We start from the raw sequence: 23,097 nt of genomic DNA, 5'->3' as shown, positions 1-23,097 counted from the left end.
GGAATCAAATGTCGTTTTCTCTGTACTGACATTTATTGTATTTCTCAAATACTGTATGCTTATTCAACATACTCACTTATTATATACATTTAAGGAGGCATAAGAGAAGCTCTTTCCCTCATACTCAGAAAAGAAGACGCTTTCTTTCAGAACAATACTGTACACTTCATTTCCTGAGCATTTTCCGTAAATTCTGAGTGTTGACCTTCTCTGCAGAGTTACATAACATCATATCATATATAATTATGATTTTGTGTTCCAAAACACTGGGGTGAGTAAATAACAAAATCAAAATCTAAGTCACCATGAAATCAAAATGGACTATTCTTGTTATTTTTTTTAATGGAATATTGCGGTAATTACTATAAAGGATTTGATGCACCTTCTAATTTCTAAAATATTAACGGAATCTTTAATCACAATAATTTCCCCACTCTCATGCAGCTAATCTCTTCTCTGATGATGTGTTTACTGGTGCAAGGGTGGGACAACCTGTCACTCACATGACATCACAGTACATAGCAAACCACAACCATCCAACAATCTAAACAATTCTGTTTAACTCAGATATACTTCACAATATGGAAGGAAAGAACATTGCAACTTCTGTTTCATGCTGACTTTAAGGGTTTTTGATATGTCATCAGGCTGGTGTACCCACAGGCCTTGTGAGGTGTGCACCAGCAGGGTGATGAAGGAGGACGTGGCAGGACAGATGCAGTTCAGGGCCAGCATGGCATATTTAAACTCTTCCTCACAAACAATATGATCTGAAAGGGAACATCACAGCACAATTGTGTTGGAAAGTTATGCATTAAAGTCTCCTGTCTATTTCTCTACATTTAGTCTCTTTGAATTGAAATGTTCTGGAATAAATTAATTGAGACAGATTTAACAATACCTGCAAATTTCACATGAAATTTGTTTTCTGGCTTGAGAATCTGAACAAAGAGAGGACAGCTTGGAGCAAAGTCCTTTACTGCCCAAGCCCTCAGGATGGTCTGGTAATCCTGTAAAATATTAAAGGTGGAATATTCATAGTAATTACATAAATAAAGCTCTGCAAAATATATTCTATTATGTCCCATCTCTTCACAGATAAAGACAAAGCTTTAACATTTTTAATATTAATTCTTCACTTTTTGAACCTCAAGAATACATACTGCTGCATTGCGATCAGCCTCACAGCGACAGGTCAGAATGAAACAAGCCTCAGCATTATCCAGCCTGTATAGAAAGAGAATGCATCTTGAATTCTTATTTTTTTTTCTTTTCTTACACCAGTTTTTATTTTATTTTATTGTTTTAAGTGTAAACCTCTCTAAATGTAGTTATATATAAGCTTTATTTTAAGTGTTTTGTTTAATTACTGTCACGTTCAGGCTTAGGAAGATGAAGGAGAGAGGGGTGGATCCAATTGCAGCACTTTTAAATTTCTATTCCACAAACTAAACAAAACAAACACGGTATTCCAAATGTAACAGCTAAGCAAGCAACACAGACAATACAGGACAAAGAACTGAAATTGAGGACTTAACTGAGTTAAATACACAGGCTAAAGGAGGAACCAAACAAGACACAGGTGAATATAATCAATAAACCAATGAGTAACCATAGTAACAAAGGTGATAATCAGAAACCAAGGAACTAAAAACAGGAAGAAAACTGTTGTAAAGTTTTCTTTCATCGAAGCAGAGACCAGGAGACAGTTGGGATCGCGTTCAACAGAAGTTATTCTTTATTGAGAACTCCGCTGTACGTGGCTGCAGTACTTCCAACATGATCTAATCTAACATAAATTTACATGGTGTCTTATAGGCATTTTAGGAGGAGGGACTTTTGAAGGTGGAGACAAATTCAAACAAAGCATGTAAATGAGTATACAGGTTAAGGAACCCGCCCCAGACCAGCAGTCTCAATCCAATCAGCATAACCACTCAAATGCATATGTGCTAATCCAATCAGCCAAACGATTCAACGTCTGGACTGTGGCTCTTGCTCCAAGAGCCATTAAAGACAATAGGTTAGCGTCTCCGTGATCTGACTCATTTAACTTACAAAGGAAAAACAGGTTGGGCAGGAATATCTTGCTGTAATCTAAATTAAAACCTCAAATGCTAAAATCAGTATTCTTCACCGTGATGTTATGTAAGGAAGCATATCTGAAATAGATTCTTAAATTTGAATCCTTCAAAACACAGGAACCAAAGGAATCACAACATAAGATTCCACAAGCAGAACATAACTGTTACAGTACTCTGCCCTCCGTGCCAGAACTAGTCTAACTGTGGAGGGAGGGTGAGACCAAGGTGGAGCCGATAGAAGGAGGAGACGAAGGAGCCAGGGAGCGACCCTGAGCAGAGCCATTTGGACAAAGATCCATGCCAGAACCGATGGAGGGTGGAGCCAGGAGCATGACTAACTGAGGTAGAGCCGGGAGATGTGGAGACCCAGGTGAAGCCAAGGAGATGAAGATCCAGGGAGACACCGCTGATCTGGATTGCCAAGGTGGAGCCGCAGCATTGCAGGACCAAGGTGGAGCTTGGGGCTCAGAAGACCCTGGTGGAGCCGGAGGGAGTGAGGACAAAGGAAGAGCTGGAGGGAAGGGGGAACACTGTGGATCCAAAGGGGGTGGGGGGCTGAGGCGCAGCCAGAGGCCCGGAAGGCGGAGGCCCGGAGGCAGAGCTGGTGAGTCAGGTCAGGTGAAGCCAGAGATAGAGGGCTGGATGGGACCAGCAGAGACAAAGGAGCTGGGCTGCTGGGCAGAACGAAGGAGACAGGGGGCTGGGCAGCTGGGCTGAACCAGCGGTGACGAAGGAGACAGGGGGCTGGACGGGACCAGCAGAGACTAGACACAGCAACCACTCCTCAGTGGTGGGCATATGGGCGGGGCTCCACTCCAACTTCAACTTCTACAGGGACAGATGTTGGTGCCGACTCTCGCACCTGTTCAGACTCGGTGACTGGCTCGTTTCGGCCAAGCAATCTTACGCTCAACTCTGTTACAACTACTATGTACTTAGATTTTAAAAAAGTTAGGTACAAAGTACTTATTGTGTTCATGTTGTACTGCCAAATACTTTTGCTGGTACTGAAGTGGGATTCGGGTAAGGTTAGGGACAGGTTTGGTAGTAAGGTTTAAGGGTGGGTTAAGGGGTAAGGGGTTAAATTTAAATGTTAAAGGGGTCATATAATGGTACATGCACTTTTACAAGTTGATTGTACTGAAATGTGTGTTGGCAGTGCCTGTACACAACCATCATAAAATGATAAAAATCCATCCAGTGTTTTTTTTTAAATCTTATATGTTTCCCCCTCTCCTGAATCAAGCCGCCCCTCCCACAATGGTTGATTGACAGCAGCCTTTCAACCCAGACCCGCCCTCGCGAGCGAGCTGTCAATCATAGCCCGCGCCAACCGGCGCGTTCATTGCTGATAGCTGGAGCACTGAGTAGAATGGCGTGGGTGTAATAAGGAACACAGCAGTCATTTTGATGTTCCTAAATCCGAACCGCTGAAGATGCTGTGGCTGAGTTTGTTTTCGAAGGGAATATTCCCCACAACGTAAATGCTTTCATGTTTGCGCGAATCATTTCAACAGACTGCTTTACAAACGAGGGTCAGTACGTTATAAAGCTGGTTTTACTAAGAAGCTGCTCCTGAAAAAACCAACTATTCGTGTTCCTGACGCACCTCCAGAAGAAGTGAGTGAGTGTAACGTTTTATTAACCTTTATATTAATCTTTATATTAATCTTTGCAAATCACTTGCTGCACGCTTCAGGATGAATGCGGCTATTGGGTCCATTACATGTTTTCTATGTATGACGTTCTCAATATAATTCATAATCCCATGTTTATAATAAACAACGCGTCATGGTTATTGTGTTACAAACGGTGTACGCACAGAACAGAGGGGCGGGGTGAGCAAAGCTCATTATCATTTAAAGACCCATGCACTCAAACGGCGTGCTGAAAACAGCTGTTTTTGACCAGGTAAAATTAGTGTTTTCTTACAATACTAATGAGAATTTTTAATTAAAGTATATTACAAACTTTTTATTTAGACCCTAAAGAATCATATTAGCTTGTACAAAAATGACATTATATGACCCCTTTAAATGAATAAATTGGGACAATATAACAAATGTTAGTTTACAGCACATTAAGTAATGTTGACATTAAAAGAGATTATTACATGCTTTAGAAGTATTGCTCATTGTTAGTTCGTTAACAAATGAAATCTTATTGTAAAATGTTACCGATTTATATCGATTCTTAATATCTTACGCAAATTTGCTTCTCAAGCAAATTTATCTAAAAAAAAAAAAGCACTTTATAGCAAAACTGTGGCATATGGATTCTGTTCCATGTATACAGTGAGGAAAATAAGTATTTGAACACCCTGCTATTTTGCAAGTTCTCCCACTTGGAAATCATGGAGGGGTCTGAAATTGTCATCGTAGGTGCATGTCCACTGTGAGAGACATAATCTAAAAAAAAAAAAATCCAGAAATCACAATGTATGATTTTTTAACTATTTATTTGTATGATACAGCTGCAAATAAGTATTTGAACACCTGAGAAAATCAATGTTAATATTTGGTACAGTAGCCTTTGTTTGCAATTACAGAGGTCAAATGTTTCCTGTAGTTTTTCACCAGGTTTGCACACACTGCAGGAGGGATTTTGGCCCACTCGTCCACACAGATCTTCTCTAGATCAGTCAGGTTTCTGGGCTGTCGCTGAGAAACACGGAGTTTGAGCTCCCTCCAAAGATTCTCTATTGGGTTTAGGTCTGGAGACTGGCTAGGCCACGCCAGAACCTTGATATGCTTCTTACAGAGCCACTCCTTGGTTATCCTGGCTGTGTGCTTCGGGTCATTGTCATGTTGGAAGACCCAGCCTCGACCCATCTTCAATGCTCTAACTGAGGGAAGGAGGTTGTTCCCCAAAATCTCGCAATACATGGCCCCGGTCATCCTCTCCTTAATACAGTGCAGTCGCCCTGTCCCATGTGCAGAAAAACATCCCCAAAGCATGATGCTACCACCCCCATGCTTCACAGTACTCATCATTCTACTTCCTCCAAACACGTTTAGTGGAATTATGACCAAAAAGTTCTATTTTGACCATGTGGACATCTGACCACATGACTTTCTCCCATGACTCCTCTGGATCATCCAAATGGTCATTGGCAAACTTAAGACGGGCCTTGACATGTGCTGGTTTAAGCAGGGGAACCTTCCGTGCCATGCATGATTTCAAACCATGACGTCTTAGTGTATTACCAACAGTAACCTTGGAAACGGTGGTCCCAGCTCTTTTCAGGTCATTGACCAGCTCCTCCCGTGTAGTTCTGGGCTGATTTCTCACCTTTCTTAGGATCATTGAGACCCCACGAGGTGAGATCTTGCATGGAGCCCCAGTCCGAGGGAGATTGACAGTCATTAGCTTCTTCCATTTTCTAATGATTGCTCCAACAGTGGACCTTTTTTCACCAAGCTGCTTGGCAATTTCCCCGTAGCCCTTTCCAGCCTTGTGGAGGTGTACAATTTTGTCTCTAGTGTCTTTGGACAGCTCTTTGGTCTTGGCCATGTTAGTAGTTGGATTCTTACTGATTGTATGGGGTGGACAGGTATCTTTATGCAGCTAACGACCTCAAACAGGTGCATCTAATTTAGGATAATAAATGGAGTGGAGGTGGACATTTTAAAGGCAGACTAACAGGTCTTTGAGGGTCAGAATTCTAACTGATAGGCAGGTGTTCAAATACTTATTTGCAGCTGTATCATACAAATAAATAGTTAAAAAATCAATACATTGTGATTTCTGGATTTTTTTTTTAGATTATGTCTCTCACAGTGGACATGCACCTACGATGACAATTTCAGACCCCTCCATGATTTCCAAGTGGGAGAACTTGCAAAATAGCAGGGTGTTCAAATACTTATTTTCCTCACTGTAGCTAATTTTGCCCTTCATGACAACTGTGAGGTGGTGAATTTTTTTATTGATAACTCATCTGTTTCAATTATATTAAGCCTTAAAATTCTGCATAATTAAGGGCGTGGCCACTTGAGTGACAGGTGGATTGCCGCTGATGTCACTACAACCCTTGTCTGCTGTCTGTTAGATGTCACCTCAGCGAATCCCGTCTCTTTGGCCATTTTTTGTTTATCCGGGAGTGACGCGTGGTGACACTCTACCACGATGGCGACGGCCGACTCCTCCCACTTTGGAAACCTGCGGGTTGTGTCACAGACACTACGTCCATATTTTTTTTTAGAGCCCGACCGATATATCGGCGGGCCGATATTATCGGCCGATATTAGGCATTTTCCTAACTATCGGTATCGGCATTTATAACGGCCGATAAATTAATATTTAAAAAATTGCAGCGTGCAGTGATTTATGTAAGGATGGCGCTGCCAATAAAGCACCTAAAAGCTGTTACAAAGAACTGGCAAAAGTGGCAAAAAAATAACAGCGCCTGGTGTAGACACAGTGTTAAAGCTCATTTTGCCATTTTGCATTAAAGGGCCATTTTGCATTAAAAGTAGCCAGATGGAGAGTGACACGTTCAGAATTAATACACTTTTAGTAAACTACAGAACAGCGCGAGCGGGAAGCGGCGCACCTCACGCCAGCAGAGAACGCGTCCGAGAACAGACACTGTTAGTGATATAAAACGCACACACACAGGTCTGTTAAATTAAGCAATACTTTTAAGGTAGTCTAATATTTTTCTGACTAACAAAATTACTGACACATAAAGGGTAGATTTAAATAAAGAAAAACGAAATTTAAATAAAGAAAAACGAAATATAAATAAAGAAATTAAACGAAATTTAAATAAAGAAAAACGAAATTTAAATAAAGAAATTAAACGAAATTTAAATAAAGAAATTAAACGAAATTTAAATTTCGTTTAATTTCTTTATTTAAATTTCGTTTAATTTCTTTATTTAAATTTCGTTTAATTTCTTTATTTAAATTTCGTTTAATTTCTTTATTTAAATTCCGTTTAATTTCTTTATTTAAATTTCGTTTAATTTCTTTATTTAAATTCCGTTTAATTTCTTTATTTAAATTTCGTTTAATTTCTTTATTTAAATTCCGTTTAATTTCTTTATTTAAATTTCGTTTAATTTCTTTATTTAAATTTCGTTTAATTTCTTTATTTAAATTTCGTTTAATTTCTTTATTTAAATTCTGTTTTTCTTTATTTAAATTTCGTTTAATTTCTTAATTTAAATTTCGTTTAATTTCTTTATTTAAATAAAGAAATTAAACGAAATTTAAATAAAGAAAAACGGAATTTAAATAAAGAAAAACGGAATTTAAATAAAGAAATTAAACGAAATTTAAATAAAGAAATTAAACGAAATTTAAATAAAGAAAAACGAAATTTAAATAAAGAAAAAACGAAATTTAAATAAAGAAAAACGAAATTAAGTTAAATTAAAAAACGAGATTAATTTAGATTGATAATAACGGGTAAAAAGGCTAATACATTTTGTTTCTATTATTCTATTTTCCACAATGTCAAAGCAACACAGCTTAATCCAAAACACAAGCTCAGACATGCACTTCCTCCATACAAACTCCGCTGTTCTGCGCTCTTGCCAGAGAGAAGACTCCCGTTGCTGGAACACTTGCGCGTCAGTTCTGTTTCTAGCATGCATGCGTTTTCCGCGTGGCTCGAGCCGCGCCTGAGAGACGCGTGTCTCACGCAGGCAGTGTGCAAACTCCAACCTGTTAACATGGGAGCCGAAATAAAAACGGCCATGCCACGCAGTCAGTGTGTCGCCGGCCTTATTCAAGCGCGAATGAGAACCGTTTCGCGGGGGATCCCAGATGTAAAAAAAAAAACAAAAACAACAACAACAAATATTCGAATGTCAAATTTTCAAATCGAATACCAACCCACCGAATGAATATTCGAATATTCGGGTCCAGCCCTAGTTTCACGTTTAGTACATTTTGCTTACTACTTATTTAAAATAGTATAAAACTACTGTACATATGTAATTATAAACGTTTTCATTATGGTATTATTAATTTTACTTTACTAAAAAGATCTGAGCTCTTCCTCCACTGGTAGATATTAGAGAAATTAAGATTAAAAATAGAAGAGTATTTATAATATAATATAATATAATATAAAATGCTATATATTATATTATAATATAATATAAAATATTACAGCTCAAATTCTCATTCTATCATTCACCCTGCCTCCATTACATATCTTTGTCACACAAGTGTTTAATCACCACATTTGAGTTATCATTGCAAAACGTTTATATACTGTATTTATTCTGTTTATACTGTTTTTCTATATACAGTACCCATCAAAAGTTTGTACACACCAATTGGAAAGTGTGTTCAAACTTACTGTACTATAATACACATAAATAATATTGCTACTGTATTATAATATACACATAAATAATATCGGCCGATATATCGGTATCTGGCTTTTTTTATATCGGTATCGGCATCGGCGCCCAAAAATCCATATCGGTCGGGCTCTATTTTTTTTTTACAGTCTATGACTCTGTGGGTGGAACACAATGTTGTATTTTAGGAATTAACCACTGAGAAATGTTTAGGTACTAGCATAAATATATGAAGATTTTATCTTGTGTGGTGTCGCTATTAGTGTATTGATCCCAGTAAGGATGAAGCACATTTTCAGTGTGTAGCAGACCTAGATAAGTAACATACTGCAATAATTGTAGCACTTTGAATAATAATATGTTTTAAAAAAAACAGTATGGTCAAAAAATATAGGCCCGGTTTCACAGACAGGGCTTAGACTAAGCCAGGATTAGACCATAGATCAATTAGGACATTTAAGTAATTTTTATAAACATGCTTAGAAAAAAACATTACCGATGTGCATCTTAAAACTAAAAAGGCACTGATATATTTTTAAGATCAGTCAGTGCAAGTTTATTTCAGTGGAAACAGCTCAGACTTACATTTTAGTCTAGGACTAGTCTTAAGCCCTGTCTGTGAAACCAGGGGATAATGTCACAATCTCATAACTTGGTTGAAGTCATGTTTGTTGTTTGTGGGGTTACATTGTGAATGACGATCAGTTGTCCACAAAAGAGAAAGACAAGTGTAGGTTTTAAAGAATATGATATCCTGAACATGTTGATATTTTGATTTTGTAGAACTTCTCCAAAAATATTTTTGCCATCCTACAATCAGTGAAGGCGCGGGAAGAAGGTCGAGCCCCTGAACAGAGACAGACTCAGAACCAAACTCAGGTGGTGAGTACACAACCAAGCTGCTTCAATATCGTGAGCATGTCTGTGGTTTCTGCTTCCTTTTATGTAAAATAGATTTGTAGATAGTTTGTTTGATAGAACTATGTGCTCTTTCTTAGTATTTGGTAGCCTACATTTGGCACATGTGTCCTTGTTTGCTTTAATAACAGCAGAACACTGATAAAGGCCACCAGTTTTACATAATGTATAATATATCTGTCCTATATCTGTCCTACATATGTATAATAGATGTGGTACCTTTGCTCTCACGGAACAGATAGACTATTTGCTTATTTAACTTTTCTCCGTCCATGCCATAAATGCACATCCTTGAATGTGCGTGGATTTCTAGCGTGTTTACTTTAAACACATTATTACTTGGCAGTAATATCTATGGTTTGACCCATTTGAGAGGCAGCCAAAATCAGAATTTAAAATGGACTGAATAAAGCTCTCTACGAACTTGACGTGCGATGCGGCGCTCACTGACATGTATGCGCATGAATCCATCACACGCTCATTCATACCAATATTATAAGTTACTGCATAATACATTTTTAACTAGCAGAATAATACAGCATCACGACGATACACGTCTATTAGCAATGTCTTTTAACTATTATAGTATATGGCCATGTTGCAATATTGATTTTCTTTTTGATTTATCATGCAGCCTTAGTGTACCTGTAATTAAAAATGTCTAGTGGCACTCTAATGAAGTATATAACCTAATATATGTATGTTTATTTATGCACTCCAATTTGTTTTTTCATCCTATAGGATCCAGCAACAAGAAATAAACAGCCAGTCCCAGCTGCCTACAACAGATACGATCAGGAGCGATTCAAAGGAAAAGAAGGTAGTTTGGTTTTCACTAGCTTTATTTTTGACCATTGAACCATCAAACATGTTGACTAAATGGCAATGCAGCAGCAAACATTTTTGATTGAATATCTGCACAAAATTTTAATTTTTATTATTATTATTTTTTTTTATAAATGTTCCTAGTTAAATCGTTGGCTGGGTGACCTGTTAGCGAGCTCTTGTCTTTAGGTTTATGATCCACAGTTTAGGAAACTCTGATCTGAAATTTACTCTGATCTGAAAAGAGGTACTTGTGTATCATTATCCATTTATGATGAAGCCCCTGAAAATGGAATTGAGGCTTACTGGAAATTATGATATGTTTTTTTTTTTTTTTAAATGGAGGGTTTTAAAATTGACACCATGGGAACATATCACGGTATGACGCTGAAGTCAGTGACGGTAAGTTCATATGTTATGTTCTTCAATTTCAGAAATCAGAATTTCTACTATAAAGCAGCTCTCCAGTGTGTTCACTTTCTGACCTTGATGTACTGAGTGAAGAAATAAACTTTAACGAGGTTCAATGTTGTGAGAAGGAGGAGGTGGGAACCAGCAAACATTCAAGAAACTTTAATATAAAAAATAAAACAAATACAAAATGAAAGTAAAAGACAGCAGCCCCTCATGGACGACTGCTGTCACATCAAATAAAACATAAACATCAAATAAAATGAGTTCTCCCACGGCCCTCGGCCTCGTCCTGCTCGCCACATAAACCTAAAAAGATTTCCATGGCAAAGAAGGTGAAGCCCCAGAGCACACCTATCTTTTACGTGATCATCATGGACCAATAGCAGTTTGAAGGCGTTTAACAGCCGGCGAAAGTTTGTACTCATGAGCTGTTTTGAACCTCTGAAACGAATACCATACAAACTTCTTAACAGTCAGACTTAGTTTGAAATGATGTCACACTTGTTTGCTCAATTTCTCTGGACTTATATTGTGGATTTGAGAAATCGCCCATTTTCACACTGAAATATTGATTTTACTTGACACAAAATGGCACCAAACTTTTTACCAAGGTTTTTTAAAACCTTTGTCACTTCCTCTGCATTTACCAAGTAAGATTTTAGTTTAGTTTGAGCATGTTATATTTGATTGAAGCTTATTGTTGAATTTGACCTTAGGACTCTGGAAGTATGTGTATAGGTAGATGTTTCAGGAGCTGTAAGAGGTCTCTCTTTACTGTACTGACCATAACATGAATGTCAAGATTTTGCTGTCTGTTGGGAGATAAATTAGGCACTTGCGGCCATTTTGTGGACCAAAAGGTGCCCTGATTTTCTTCATTATAGCTGTAATATCTCAAAGGACTTTTTTCTGCTTATTTACAATCCTATAAGATTGATCACAAAAACCAATGCTCAAAACCCACAACTGCATATTTTTATACCATTTAACTAGTCAGATATGTGAAGAAAACCCATCATTAATATTACATAATGAAAACCCAATAATCAAAAAAAACAAAGTTGGTTAAAACATAACCCTGATGTGATCCAATGGTATATTTGGTAAGACCCCCCCCCCCCCCCCCCCCAAAAAAAAACCCCACACCAATAAAGCATGGCGAAATCTGTCCTTTTACCCTGTCGTCTAGCAGGGATTGTGTTTGTTGCTCTGCAGGTGGTGCCAGTACTGGATCAGCTCATTGGGGTGAAACCCATGGGAAGTGATCAGGTTGCTGTACGTACAGCTGGAGTACTGCACTCGATAGTGATTAAACAGCTGATTGTTTGGTGGTGGCACTGGGTTTATCCTCAGTCTAGCTAGACAGATACCCACATACACATCTTCTAAATGCAGCCTGGGTATGCTCAGAGACGCCACATATATCCTCTTAGCCACGTCACCTGAGAAGACGTACCCAGTTCCCGAACAAAAGGTGGGGTATCGCCTACCATGGTACATTTCTGGGGGCATATACCATTTACTCTCTTTGTTTCGGTTTGGGGAGAAGTCTGTCATGAGATATCCTGTGAAATACTTTTGTGTTAGTTGTCCCATGGGCTTGAGGAGTTTCTGGACGAGGTATTCAGTGTTGACAAACATGTCACTATCTGTCTTCATGACATATGTGGCCTCTGGACAATACTTTGTGATCCAGTACATCCCCATCAGCGTTTTGAGGGTAAGGTTGTTGTAAGTATCCCTGTAATCTTGCTGGATGATGTCATGATGCTGTCGACTTTCATCCTCTATTGTGTGCTGTAGTTTGCTGCCATTTCTTTGGGTGTCGCTATTTACACCAATGAAGAACAGACGGATGAAACCCAAGTCCCCTGCCATACTTTCATTGCCCCACGTTTTCCTGATGGCGTCCCTGGCGTCTGTTTTCTTGGGCTCAACTGAAATCAAAAGCACTAAGAAAGGTGCTTTCAGGAGACATGCGTTCGGCTCATTAAGGATGTACTCGTAAGGCTCAATTTTAAGTGTCCTCGCTGCTCTCATCTCTTTACTTGAATTGATGTTCAAAACATCCAAATATGAGATTACATTTTCGTGTGTTATTAGTGGTGTAGGGGTTGCTTCTAGCTCTCTCAACCCGTTTGTATTTATCGTGGTTGAGTTGTTGAAGATTTTCATGGTTTGGAGCCATTGAGTAGCAAACATCTCCTGGGTGATTTGACAGGGCCAAATGTAATGAGTAATGTAATGGCCGTGAGTAATGAGGCATCCCACAAACACCAGCAGAATGAGAAAAAGGGAAACCCTGCGGTATCTGTTCCTCAGCTTCAATCGCATGATCTCTTTGGGTTCTTTGGATTTGTCAAGCCTCTCCGAATAACATACGAGTCCAAATATGCGAAAATCTGCAAATAAGAAAGGGGATGATTTTTATTTGCTAAAGTACTACACAAAATTTGCAATATATTTTACATATGTATATTATTGGTTTGTAAGCCCGTCTATTAGTCCAATGGAGGTCTCCAATAATATGGGTTAAGGTTTTTGCGCGTTTCTTGTCTTTCCTTTTACGCAACACAACAAGATTAAATGAAATACATTTTCTCACATGTATTGATTCATTATTTCATCTGACTCCATAAATTGAAAAAGGTTTTAATGATATCTGGGCATCATTAAAAGTAAGCGAATGTTTGATTATTCTTTGTTTTACCCGCTCAGATTTTTCTCTTAATATTTAAATATTAAGTCTGCATGAATCTGTGTGAATGCATATTTGTAATTTGTAACATTCTCGTTTAACCTGACACCAGCTTGGAACCTGCAAATCCAGTTTTAAAACCAAAGGCAGTTTTAAAAGTTAGAAGGCCACATATATTTATACATTTATAGAAAGAAAGAAATATAAAATGGACTTTAAAGGGTTAGTTCACCCAAAAATGAAAATGGTCCGATAATTTACTTGTCTTCAAGCCATCCTAGGTGTATATGATTTTTTTTTTTTTCTTTCAGCCAAACACAATTCGAGTTCCAAAACATTCTGGCTCTTCCAAGCTTTATAATGGAATGGTAACTTCGATTTTAAAAAATGCCAAAAAAGCGGAATCATAAAAGTAATCCATACGTCTCCAGGGGGTTAATAAAGGCCTTCTGAAGCGATACGTTTTTGTAAGGAAAAATCCATATTTATAACTATAAACTATAATCACTGACTTCCGGTAACGGCTGTACGCGAGTCTAGTTCCTCTAAAGTTATAAATATGGATATTTTTCCTTTTTTGGTGAACTAACACTTTAAGGTACGTTGCTGTAAAAATAACATTTTATTTGCAAAGTTACATTTCAGTTGTATCACGTAATTGTCCGCATAAACCATTGGTGCTTGGGCCCTCATAACCTTTACGGCTATATTAAAAATTGTCACATGGACCATTTTCACATGGAGTGTGTGTGTGTGTGCACATATATATATATATATATACATGCATACAGTAGTCAATATTTGAAGTGGATCAAAACCTTTCATCAAAGTTATACATGAATTTTTAACAATAGCCTACCTGTTCTTGTCTTAGGACAACTTTGAACTTTTTTTGATCCACTTCAAATGTTGACTACTGTATACACACAATATGGTGTGTGTCTATCTATCTATATCTATATCTTATGTGATGGAGAGCCAGTGTTGCTCATTTTAACTATTTAGGAAATATCAGTTGTGCAAATGACTATTTGTTTTTCTTGCCGGTATCTTGTATTTATTGCTTGTTTTTTTTTTTTTTTTTTTTATTTAACTCTTTCTTAACTTTCATTGAGGGAACTAGCTGAAATGTATAGAAAGACAAGAGTTAGTTTTACAGAAAATGGTATGTTCCAATTAACTAAAGGTGGGAAAATTATGCATTTAAGGCCATGTCCACACTAATACGTTTTCGTTTGAAAACTTTTTCTCTCCATTTTGGCCTTCCGTCCACTCTGAGACAGCGTTTTTATTAAAGAAAAGAACCTTTTTGAAAACGCCCTCCAAAGGGGGTAAATTTAAAAACGCCCTTTTCGCGTTGTAGTGTGGACTGTCAAAACAGAGGTATTTAAAAACGATGACTGAAGTTTAGTCATGAGACGCATATTGTACCAATATATATTCATGTTTATACTGGTATTGTGCCTGTTATGTGCCGTTTTCAAAAATATCATAATTAATTATATCCACAATAATTAATGCTGCTGTCTCCAACTGTTAGTGAGAGAAGTTGGTGCTAGTTTTAGTACGTCAACACAGTGCTAGTTTTTACACTGTTTTTGTAACCATTTTTGTTTTTATTTTTGCTCTTATCCACTGTTGCATGAACCTTTTGCACTTCCTTGCCTTTAAAGTATTAAACTTCTTTTGGAACGACCTTTAAGCGGATGCCTGGTGTGATTCTCCTTGTGACCGCTAGGATCTCTATCACACCTTACTTAAATACATTTTGAAAAAAATGTATAAAAATAATAATAAATACTGCTCAAGCTTCCATTCCATTTTGTAACAGACGTTACGTGCGTGTTTTTAGCACTTCCATCAGTGAAATGACACACTACAGCCTGTAAAAGTTGAAATAAATATTAGTAAATAATGGCCAGTGTTGGGAAGGATACTTTAAAAATTTATTCCGTTACAGAATACAGAATACATGCCAAAAAATGTAATTTGTAATGTATTCCGTTACGTTACTCAATCTGAGTAATGTATTCTGAATACTTGGATTACTTCCACATTGAATTGTATTTTATAAGTGTTGGCCATCAAATCCTGCTTAATAAACAGGCCTACTCTTGTGGGGTGGGGGTGCGGTGATGCGGTGGTGACGCATATGCCAATAAAGCACCTAAAAGCTGTCACAAAGAACTGGCAAAAGTAATAATCATGAATATGTCAAATATAGAAAGGAGACATTTTAATTGTTTATTAATAAACAAGTGTTTTCTTTGTCAGTGTTGGCTACAAAGATGAAGTTGACAATGCTGACTCGTGATCTTCGCAGTAGTGAACGCGCCAGAGAGAAATGCACATTTCATACGGATTACATATGTAGAGAGCAGTTCTTTCGTGTTGAATTGTTCTGTTTAAAAGTAGACATGTCTGTGAGGCAAGTAGGGCCTACTACCTTATACGCTGAGCGCCCGTTTCACACATACTCCGTATGCGCTGCGTGTTACAGGAGCAGCACGCGCTATAGTGCTTTCACATATGATGCGTTTGCATCATCTCTGTACCACAAACACATACACAATATTTGTATTTCAAATCCAGAAGTTTTCAGCAACTTTTATTTAAAAAAAGTTTTGTCACTGGTGCAATTTTCTTTGTAGCCTACACATATACACTCTTTAATAGACATATTCAAGTTTAAACAATTTAAACAACGTATTAATCAATGCATTACTTCTATATAGATTAAGTTGTTCAAGCAAGTGGTAACATATTTAACATGTAGGCTATTAAAATCGCAAACATTTTAAATTAAAACTTAAAATTTACAAAAACAGCCGACTCTCATGCCTTTTCTTTTGCATTTAAATTTTAATACAATAAATCTTGCATGCCACAAAAAACTTGTTTTTCAACCTCCACGAATTAGACGAGTGTTGTTCATTATTTCGCCTTGTTAAAGTAAACTGTAGGCCTAGTTTTCATTGCTTTACCCCGGTCTTAAAGTAAAAAGATGACTGTGAAAAAAATCAGTATTTAATTAAATACATTTATGATGGTATTACTACATTTTATTTAATTAAATGCATTTATGATGGTATTACTACATTTTATTTAATTAAATGCATTTATGGTGAAATTACTACATTTTCAGCTCAATCTGTGTTCATTTTGACCACGAAACATGCGCTGTCACTTTAATTCAGCATTTGCAGCACAGCAGAAATAGACTCGGTGCGGAAACGATCGCTGCACTGCTGTATACGCAACGCAACTGGGACGGATAAATGGACCGCAGTGTGAAAGCTCTAATCTGTTAACATGGGTACGAAAAAAAAAAAAAAAAAAAACGCACTGCAAACAGAGTAGGCTATGTGTGAAACGGGCGTTGATTTATGAGACCAGCTCCAGTTCACGCGCTGGCGCCTCCATGTCCTGATTATCTTTTGTCTGCTATATTTACTTCTTATTTAATCCAGGCAATTGGTTGATGAAACATTGATTAAAATTAAGATACAATTAATTCCAAACGAAATTCACTTTAAAGAAATGCTTTGTGCTTTTTGTTTGAGGTCTCTGAAAGTTTTAAAGCAGTCTTTTAGTGCTGCGTTCAGAGCGCTCACGTCCGTAACGGAGAACTGTCAACTGTCACGACCGTAACATTGTTTTTTTTTTTCCTCATAAATGCGAATACGAAAAATAAAATAAAGTAAATATTTTATGTTCTTTGGAGAGCCAACCCTTCTTCATCCGGTGAGTAGTATTACTTTTGGTTTGCGCAGTGTAGCCTAATTCACAGAATAACAAAAAATATATATATTTTGCCACCTAAAAGTTAAAGATTTTTTGTGTCACGCATGTTTATTTCCCTCATATTAAATATAAAACGCATGTAGACCGATATGTTTCTAATGTCTGAACTCCTTTATTAAGGGAGTATGGATATATAAACAGACGTTTCACTATTGGTATTAATGCATTTTCTGAGAATTTATATTTCAAGTTTTGACTGCATGTATTTGAAAAAAAAAAAAACGTAGGCCTACTTTAAGATGCTTCTTCAGGTTGGAGGTGGAGTCTTTGGAGTTGCCTTAATTTATTTAGAGAGTGAATAAACTCGTGAAACAGAAGTATCGTCATGTAATCCATTGATTTCAACAATGTAACTGTATTCTAAATACCAACTATTTAAATTGTAACTGTAACGGAATACAGTTAATCATAATTTGTATTCTGAATACGTAACGCCGGTACATGTATTCCGTTACTCCCCAACACTGATAATGGCAACCTAAATAATATAAGAAAGTTAAATATTATTTGAAAAACTTTTTTTATTTAAACACAACAGAACAAAGTGCTTTTTAAACAGTGCTTTTTAGGTAGGTAAAGCTACAGAAATAAAGTAAACAAATATAACCTAACTGCATATTCTTCACTGTATAAATTAAATACGTTATTACATTGAGACAGCTAAATTCTACTGTACAACAATAATATATTTCTGTCACAATTACTTTGTTAAAGGTGCAATAGAATGGACAACTGTATTTATAGGCATAGGTCTAGTTGAATAATAAGAGTTCTGTACATGGAACTGATACCTGAAAATGAACATAACGTGAGCCTCAAACACCATTGTATCCATCCTCTGTTGGAAACTTATTTTCCTGCATCAAAGCAAGACCAGGAGATGTTGGGATCACGTTCAAACAGAAGTTATTCTTTATTGAGAACTTCGCTGTACGTTGCTGCAGTCATCCAACAATCTCTGACTCAGGGAACGTTCTCTTACAATTTATATACAGATGGTACTCAACCAGAATGCCTATTACCGCCACGGCTAAACTACCGCGGCTAAAATAAACCAGTCGCATTTCAAAGTCATTCGCGAAATGACCGCCAGGTGGCGCAAAGGGATATTGTGCAAAACAGCAGCAATTGCTGCATTTTTTTTCAATTGCCTTAAGTGGAGTTAATGTCAATTTACAGTAAGGATGAAATACTACAACTATGGTAAACAGAATAGAAATTTTTTATAAGGCCAGAAAAATAGAATAACAAATTAAAAATAGAGACGATAACAATATAACCTGTGTTTCATATTGTAGGCCTATGTAGACGTCGGTGGGCGACAAGCCTATTCCCCGGGGAGCAGTGCGAATAAAAAAACACACACACAAAAAACCCCCCCACAAAAACAAATTTAATACCAAAAATAACAAACAAAAGTAAATTATGTGTAATGAAGCTGATTATTTGTACTATTCTATTGAGGAATGAGCGAACACACATTGGAACGTTTGGGCATTTCGCAACGAGTAAATTCATGGCTGAGTAGTAGAACTTACGTATCGATCATTTAGATGACACGGGTTCAAATCCCGAACCAACTTGGACTACTGAAATTTTTATATTAGCCTATTAATGCATTTTATAGCCTATTATTGATGCAGAGAGATTTGTCTAGTTCTAAAACTGTTACACCATAGTTTTTTGCTTATAGCCTATTTATAAAATAATATCACAATGCATTTCCATTTTACACTAAGGAACAAATATTAGGCTATACAATGACTTTACTTCTGTAGCCTATAATAATTCCAATCGTAATTTCAAAAGCAGTTGTGTTAAAAAAAAAGCATTTTTTTGCAATGTCACAAAGCGTTTTGAGATTGTTTTGAATTAAATATTGAAGTTTATAATTAAGTGTTTTGGCACACCACAACGAGTGGCAAACTCTTTGTTTTGTTTTGCAAACTCAGATATCCTGTGGGGGGTTTGGAGAAGGCAGTTGCTTTATCGTGGGGGTGCAGGACAGAGGTGCTAATGTTCCGTCTTTCATATGGAGAGTGTCGGATAGCCAGCCTGATGAGCAGGCAAAGGCAAAATTCTTTTAAGGATAAATCTCAAAATCTCCAAAAGTCCAAATGTAGGCCCTATATCTTATTAAATTATAAATATTGTAGTATTATTGATTGTATTTAAAGGTTTTCCACACACTATTTCAATTTAGCAGATAGGCCTACAGAGCTCTTTAATTCACGATCAACCTCGTTTTATTGTAAGGTGAATTCAGCAAGGCATGCTCTTTGAAGCAACAAAGGCTATTTGTTAGTTTTTTCTTTCGTGATTTGTGTGGATGACACGCAGCGACATATACAGTGTTATCAGCTGTATGGTGTGTTTTTACCCTGAAATGTTTAATTTCGAGAAAGACCCGGCGCGCGTAGTGAGGGAGACAAAAGAAACGTAGGCTACTATAAAGAGATCCAGTGCGAGAGAGAGGCAAAGAAAAACTCCTGTTCTTAATTTATGTTGCTTTGAACTTTTTTCATTTTGTACCGTTTTCATTTTTTAACTTAGCTGCAATTTCTTTGACAATAGAAATTTAAAATGTTGCAAGAATAAGATTTTGTGTTTCTTATTTTGCATCGTAAAGGGAATAAACTCTATCGATGCAACCCTGTTTTAAATAAATAAACTGTCCCGACACTTTATTTATACCTTGAAAGTGCGATGGGTTTTCAAACTTAATTTTCTTTTTCTTTTACATTTTCATTGTTTATTTTTTTAATTGAAAGCAATACTGTATTGAAAGTATTTTTCTGATTTGTTCGATCTGTTTTGAAAAATGTATTCCGTTGCTTTGGCCTGGTATCACTGTCAGTCTTCTCAATTTCGTGAATGATTCACAAAAAAAATAAAAAAAATAAAAAATAATAATTTAGCAGATTAAAGACGAGCTTCATCATCTTCATTTTCTGGTGCAATCGGCTGACAGTCTTCCTTCATCAGATGTGTCGTCTTTGCAGCGGCTCAACTGGAATGTAGCAAATTTATGTTGTAATGTACAATTGATAATTAAACAAGATGCTTGACTTTAATAAACAGATACATATTAAAGCATCAAGAACGGAAAAACATAAACAGTGTCTCTGTCGGCTACACTGAGATTCGATCTCGTATCGCATGAAGCTCTTAGAGGCTCATGTTGTTGCGTTGACCACAGAGCTATTGTCTGAATACTGTTAAAACTAATGTCTTATGCTCTTACAAAGCCTCATTGATGTGGCCTAATATTGTTCTATTGCAATGTTTTATGTTGATTTTTTTTTCATTATTCAATTTAATTTCAGTAATTTCAGTATTGTGATTATGAATTCATTCAATGTTTCATTTGAATTGATCTGCTACCAGCTTTCAATCGCTCTCAATGAGCCGCGGTGCGGCGGCAGATTACGCAATAGAGAGAATAAACTGACACTTTGCAAAAACTGTGATTGTAGCGCCTCTTAGCGTTAAGAGACTGCAAATACACACCCGCAATTTACCGGGAAAACAGCCTTTTAAGAGTTTCAGTAAAACAGGACTGGCAAGAGTCTTTTGCTAGAAACTCTGATAGTCATCACCTTAACATGCTAAATTCAATGTAAATCTAAATTAAACATTTAATAAATGTGTTATTCCACACCTCCTTTATCTCATACATGCAAAAGACCACTGAAAAACGTTGCTGTCACCCACAGAACTTGCATATACCAGCCCATGTTCTAGGCCAGTCAGTAACGTGGACCTGCACAGCAGAATCATCAGAAGTTCTGCAGGTACTGTGAAGAATCAAGCAAGGACAATAGGGAAAATGGCAGATCATGGATATAAATCATGCGTTCCAGGCTGTGCAGGGGATGTGAGCGATTTGATTTAAATGTAATGACCTACTTTTTATTTATTCATCAAAACTTTGACAAATTCTGTGACATTCCGCATTATACAGTAAATTCCATTTCTATGAATTGATTCTGCCTGCGTTTTTCACATCGCGGAAATCATAGGACCCTATACATATTAATCCTTATGGAAGTTACAGAAGTTATTTAGTCAAAAGTAGTGAGTTTTTTTTTTTTTTTTTTTTTATTAACATTAAAACGCACACAGCAGAGCAGCAGGAATATTAGATTATAATCTTGGATTATGCAACAGACTTTATACAGCTCAGTGCCTTCACAGTTAACTAATAAACCATTGAATTGTTATATCGGTCTTTTTCATGCTATATGCAGATGGTGTCATAATATTCACATAAAACAGCATTCACATACAATAAAAGTTTGGTGCAATTGTCAGGTTTAACACCAGCTGTAAATACGGCCACAGGTGGCTGAGGCGTTTAATTTCTTCTCCCTTCTCTTTCCCATGTCACTAGCTAATTGTGAGTCAGAGACTAATTTCTGGCTAAACATGAAAAAGCATTCAGAGTAAATTCTTGTTTACATCCAGATAAATAAATAAAAATCACACACACAGATGTCAATGTGGCATTTTAGTTTGACTTACTTCTCTTAAACCAGGATTGCTTGAAAGAATGAATCCCATCAGCACCAGCGTCAGAAGATATCTGACAGTTGTGAGAAATGTTCTGTGTCTGCTTCAGCAGTCCCGTACATTTTAATAGCTGCTGCATTCCAATCTCTTCCTCCTCCTGTAGTTGCCACTCCTTTGCTTCTTTTCTCTTCAGTTTGCTGCTTGTCTTCCTGTAGATTTCACAGATGATGTGCGATTTAGGAGGTCAGCGATTGGCCGTGGCTTTAGGTGTTTTCCCATTCATAAATTCAATTCCTAAGACCATTAACTGCGTCTCTCTTGTCGAACGCTGACTGAGACATGATGGAATGCCGCGCGGATGAAGCTACTTTCGAATTTTCTCATGTTGCTCAGGCCCTTCGATACCGCTTGCCTGTACAGCGATGATGCTGTGTGCGGCTCTGTTTTGTGCTGTGCTGCTCTGCTATTCTGATCATTTGGAGAAAACCTGGGGGAAGGGAGGTGAAAATGTGCCAACGCATGGCTCTGCTGACATCTTCAACCACACACGCACCTTTCTTTCTCCACATGACATGCATGAGCACCCTCCCTTCTGATTATAATTGCTGGTATTTATATGAAATGGCAAACCCAAACTAAAACGGACAGTTCATGAAGCCTTTGCTCGTAAAGCATAAGTATGGTTTTATTTGAAAGCAGACACTTTGTAGTTTATTGTAAAGTCACAATTAATTATTGTCATAATGAATTTTTTTTTATAAATAGCTTCAAAGTTTTGTTATTAGAATTTTTTTTATTAAATAAAATTGAAGTTGGTATTGTTTTAAACTAGAAATGCATATATTTATGTAGTTATATAGTTTATATAGTATATAAATATATAGTTATATTTAAAATCTGAAGATTTCATGTAGTGTGTAACAGCTCTAAGTGAATGAAATTATCTGAAAATCTGAAAGTGCACCATACATAAAGTTATTGTCTTTCAAAATTAAGAGTCGACTCGGAGTCAATTAAATGAATCGTTTTTAAAACGAGTCATAAGCCGTTTCGTTGTGACGCCAAGACGAAACATTAGCATATTGCCCGCCCACTTATTGCGCGCGCAGACACCAGGGAAAACTTGAACCTCAAACCTGCAGCTAATTCCTGTGGATGCTGGAGAGCATCATGTTGAGAAGACGCTGTGCTCTATAATGTGAAGGTAAAGCCATTTTTTTTGGTTTTTTTTTTTCCACTGCCCAAGGACGAGCATGTGAAGAATCAGTGGTTAAAGTTAAGCTTTACCAAAATACCACAGCAGTATAATCCTAAACTTTTGCTGTGTTCCTTTTATTTCACTGACGACTGCTTCTCAAATCTTGGAGTTCATTGCAGGATTCGCAAACCGCTTGCTCTTGAAAGATGGTGTTCAAAATACTTAGTTTTGAGTTTTATATTGTGTAGGTCTCCTGCTTACTGGCTAACTCATGTTATCACTGTCTTACTTGAATACTTCTGCTAATCAGTTTGTGGGCCACTA

The 23,097-nt window shown here is 37.0% G+C and overlaps 1 protein-coding gene, 1 long non-coding RNA gene and 1 pseudogene across 3 annotated transcripts in view; 1 reads left to right on the top strand and 2 right to left on the bottom strand.

Annotated features, from left to right (window-relative positions):
* Nucleotides 1–593: 593 nt before the first annotated feature.
* LOC307161241 lies at nt 594–1,227 on the bottom strand. Its single transcript, XR_013821700.1, has 3 exons — nt 1,164–1,227; nt 902–1,010; nt 594–770 (listed from the first exon to the last, which is right to left on the bottom strand). It is a non-coding gene; the product is annotated as an uncharacterized lncRNA (long non-coding RNA).
* Nucleotides 1,228–6,212: 4,985 nt separating this feature from the next.
* LOC307161808 (parafibromin-like) overlaps nt 6,213–23,097 on the top strand; it is a 32,351-nt pseudogene continuing 15,466 nt past the window's right edge. The window contains exons 1-4 of the transcript XR_013824067.1: nt 6,213–6,251; nt 9,188–9,286; nt 10,064–10,150; nt 10,493–10,549. The product of XR_013824067.1 is annotated as a parafibromin-like (transcript). The remainder of the gene's footprint in view (nt 6,252–9,187; nt 9,287–10,063; nt 10,151–10,492; nt 10,550–23,097) is intronic.
* On the bottom strand, nt 10,489–21,667 carry LOC307161237 (beta-1,3-galactosyltransferase 2-like). The gene is made up of 2 exons (XM_079875860.1): nt 21,588–21,667; nt 10,489–12,963 (listed from the first exon to the last, which is right to left on the bottom strand). The coding sequence occupies exon 2, from the start codon at nt 12,893–12,895 to the stop codon at nt 11,747–11,749; it is 1,149 nt and encodes a 382-aa protein (XP_079731986.1). The 5' UTR covers nt 12,896–12,963; nt 21,588–21,667; the 3' UTR covers nt 10,489–11,746.

Source organism: Squalius cephalus (assembly GCF_949319135.1).
Source record: "Squalius cephalus genome assembly, chromosome: 7".
Classification (NCBI taxonomy): Eukaryota; Metazoa; Chordata; class Actinopteri; order Cypriniformes; family Leuciscidae; genus Squalius; species Squalius cephalus.
Note: the sequence above shows the minus strand (reverse complement) of the source record. Positions and strands in the feature narration are given on the sequence as shown.